The 2,067-nt window shown below is 40.3% G+C and overlaps 1 protein-coding gene across 1 annotated transcript in view; it reads left to right on the top strand.

Moving 5' to 3' along the window:
- The window catches only part of LOC106528360 (matrilin-2), a gene marked incomplete in the record, with an annotated part of 19,803 nt that overhangs the window by 6,994 nt on the left and 10,742 nt on the right, over positions 1–2,067 (top strand). Inside the window, 2 exon segments of the mRNA XM_014023506.1 lie at positions 800–922; positions 990–1,112. Of these exon segments, the coding sequence (XP_013878960.1) occupies positions 800–922; positions 990–1,112 (246 nt within the window).

Here is a 2,067-nt window from a genome sequence, read left to right as displayed (position 1 = left end):
AAAGGACATACTACTATGTACAGTATATATATAGCATAATGTTTTGTCATAAAACTGAGTCATAATCCTCATTCTTAGTCCCAGAAACTGAGCTGTAGACAAAGATTACATAGACAAAAGACTAATCCATAGTAATATTTCTAAGTAGACAAAAAAAAATCAGATTTATTATTGAATAATGAACTTTATTCTGATCAGGTAAAAAAATACTTGTGTGCCATGACTCCTGTGAGCAGCGGTTTCACAAAGGTGTAATTTCTCTGTCTGTGCAGCTGAACCGACAACCGGCAGCCCTCCCACTGCTGACTCTCTGTCCTCCCACAGATGGAAAAGTTTTGTTTTGTTCCTCTGGTGAACGTTAACAGAGAGAAAAACAGGGCAGATTTCCTGAGAAATGTGTGCTGCTGCAATCATCATGTAGATGTCTGCAGGTTGTCACATAGCTGCTCAGTAACATTTACAGCCAACGACACGTCAACAGTTCACAAGTCTACGTCAGACTGTTTGCTTTTGTTAACCAAATACACAGTATATATGAGGAAATGCCAAGCATTCCTTGAAAGAGTTTATAGCTATATATAGTTATATTTATTTATCAGTTGCACCAGCCTATATACTGTATTTCCGCAGGTTTCGATCAAATTTAACCTGTTGTTGATGAGATATTTTGCTAACAAACACACACAGATACGGACACGTTATTTTCCACGTTTGGCTTTTAGCAGCGGTGCAGAATCGTGTTAAATCCTGCTCCAGCTGCAGTGACAGTTCAGATATTAATTCCAGTGACCGTCCTCAGGAATAGATTACTGTGACCTGGGAAACCACGGCTGTGAGCAGAACTGTGTCAGCGTTCCAGAGTCCTACATCTGCAGGTGCAACAAGGGCTACAGGCTCAACCCGGACAACAAGACCTGCAGCAGTAAGAGCTTTMGAGTCGTCTGTGTTCTGGTGATGGGACTGGATRTAAAATGARGTTTTCCTTCCAGAGTTGGACCCCTGCGCCGATGGCAGCCATGGATGTGAGCAGGAGTTCCTGAGCACAGACAGCAGCTGTGTGTGTAAATGTAGAGAAGGCTTCACACTCAGACCTGATGGAAAAACATGCAAAAGTATGAAAATCTTACTGATTCTTCTAATTTTTTATTACGTTCAAGTGGTTTTTAGTTTGATTAATGTTTTTCTCTGCATAAATCAGTCAAAAAAATCATCTAACTCACCTAACATCTATGGAGGGTCCTAAGGGTCCTTAAGCAGGGGCTTAAGGCTAGTCCTGGGAGGATTTCTGGGTACTTCAGTTCCTTCATGTCATGCAAGATAAATGTGACTGGAAAACCCCAACTCATTGATTTTTTTAAATCAAATTATAACAAAAGAAATGTTGAGCAGATAATTCCAGGGATATGGTCAAGTACAAGTGATCAACAGGTCTTGGAGAGAAATCCAGACCTCCCTGTCCTCAGTTCTGCAGCTCCACCTGAGCAATCCCAAGGTTTTACMCAGTTGGAATGTACTGCAGACGGACCAGTAAACTGAGAGCTTTGCCTTTTGGCTCAACTCTTTCTTCACCACAACACCTCAAAGCAAGGATGAGGTCCTGATTTGTTGATCATCCAATCACTCAATAACAAGAGTCCCAGATATTTGAGCTCCTTAGCTTGATGTAGTCTCATTCCCAACCTGGAATGGGTATTTTATTTTAACAAGAACCTAAATCAGGTGGCGAAAACAGGTTCGGTACTCAGCCTTTAATGTTTATTCACAAACAAATAAAGTTTATTACATCTCAGTGCTGTGCAACCCTGCCTAAGAGATCAAGACAAAATGGCCCCGAATCACATGTTCTTACATTTAAACCCTGGTCACACCCCGGATATGATGTCTTTTTTTTGCCACTTCAGTAGAAAGCAGAACTGAATATCTGAATATTAGTATCTTAGCTTCTTCATCATCAGTGTCTTTTTTTAATAGGAGAAAAAGAAAGAGAAAGAAAAAAGTGAAATGTAATGAGAAAGATTGAAAGCAAGATTAGAAGATATGTGTTGAGAAAACACAAGGCAGCACACC

Source organism: Austrofundulus limnaeus, unplaced genomic scaffold (genome assembly GCF_001266775.1).
Source record: "Austrofundulus limnaeus strain Quisiro unplaced genomic scaffold, Austrofundulus_limnaeus-1.0 Scaffold374, whole genome shotgun sequence".
In the NCBI taxonomy this organism is placed as follows: Eukaryota; Metazoa; Chordata; class Actinopteri; order Cyprinodontiformes; family Rivulidae; genus Austrofundulus; species Austrofundulus limnaeus.
The sequence above is the reverse complement of the archived record's forward strand: the minus strand, read 5'-3'. Positions and strand labels throughout refer to the sequence as shown.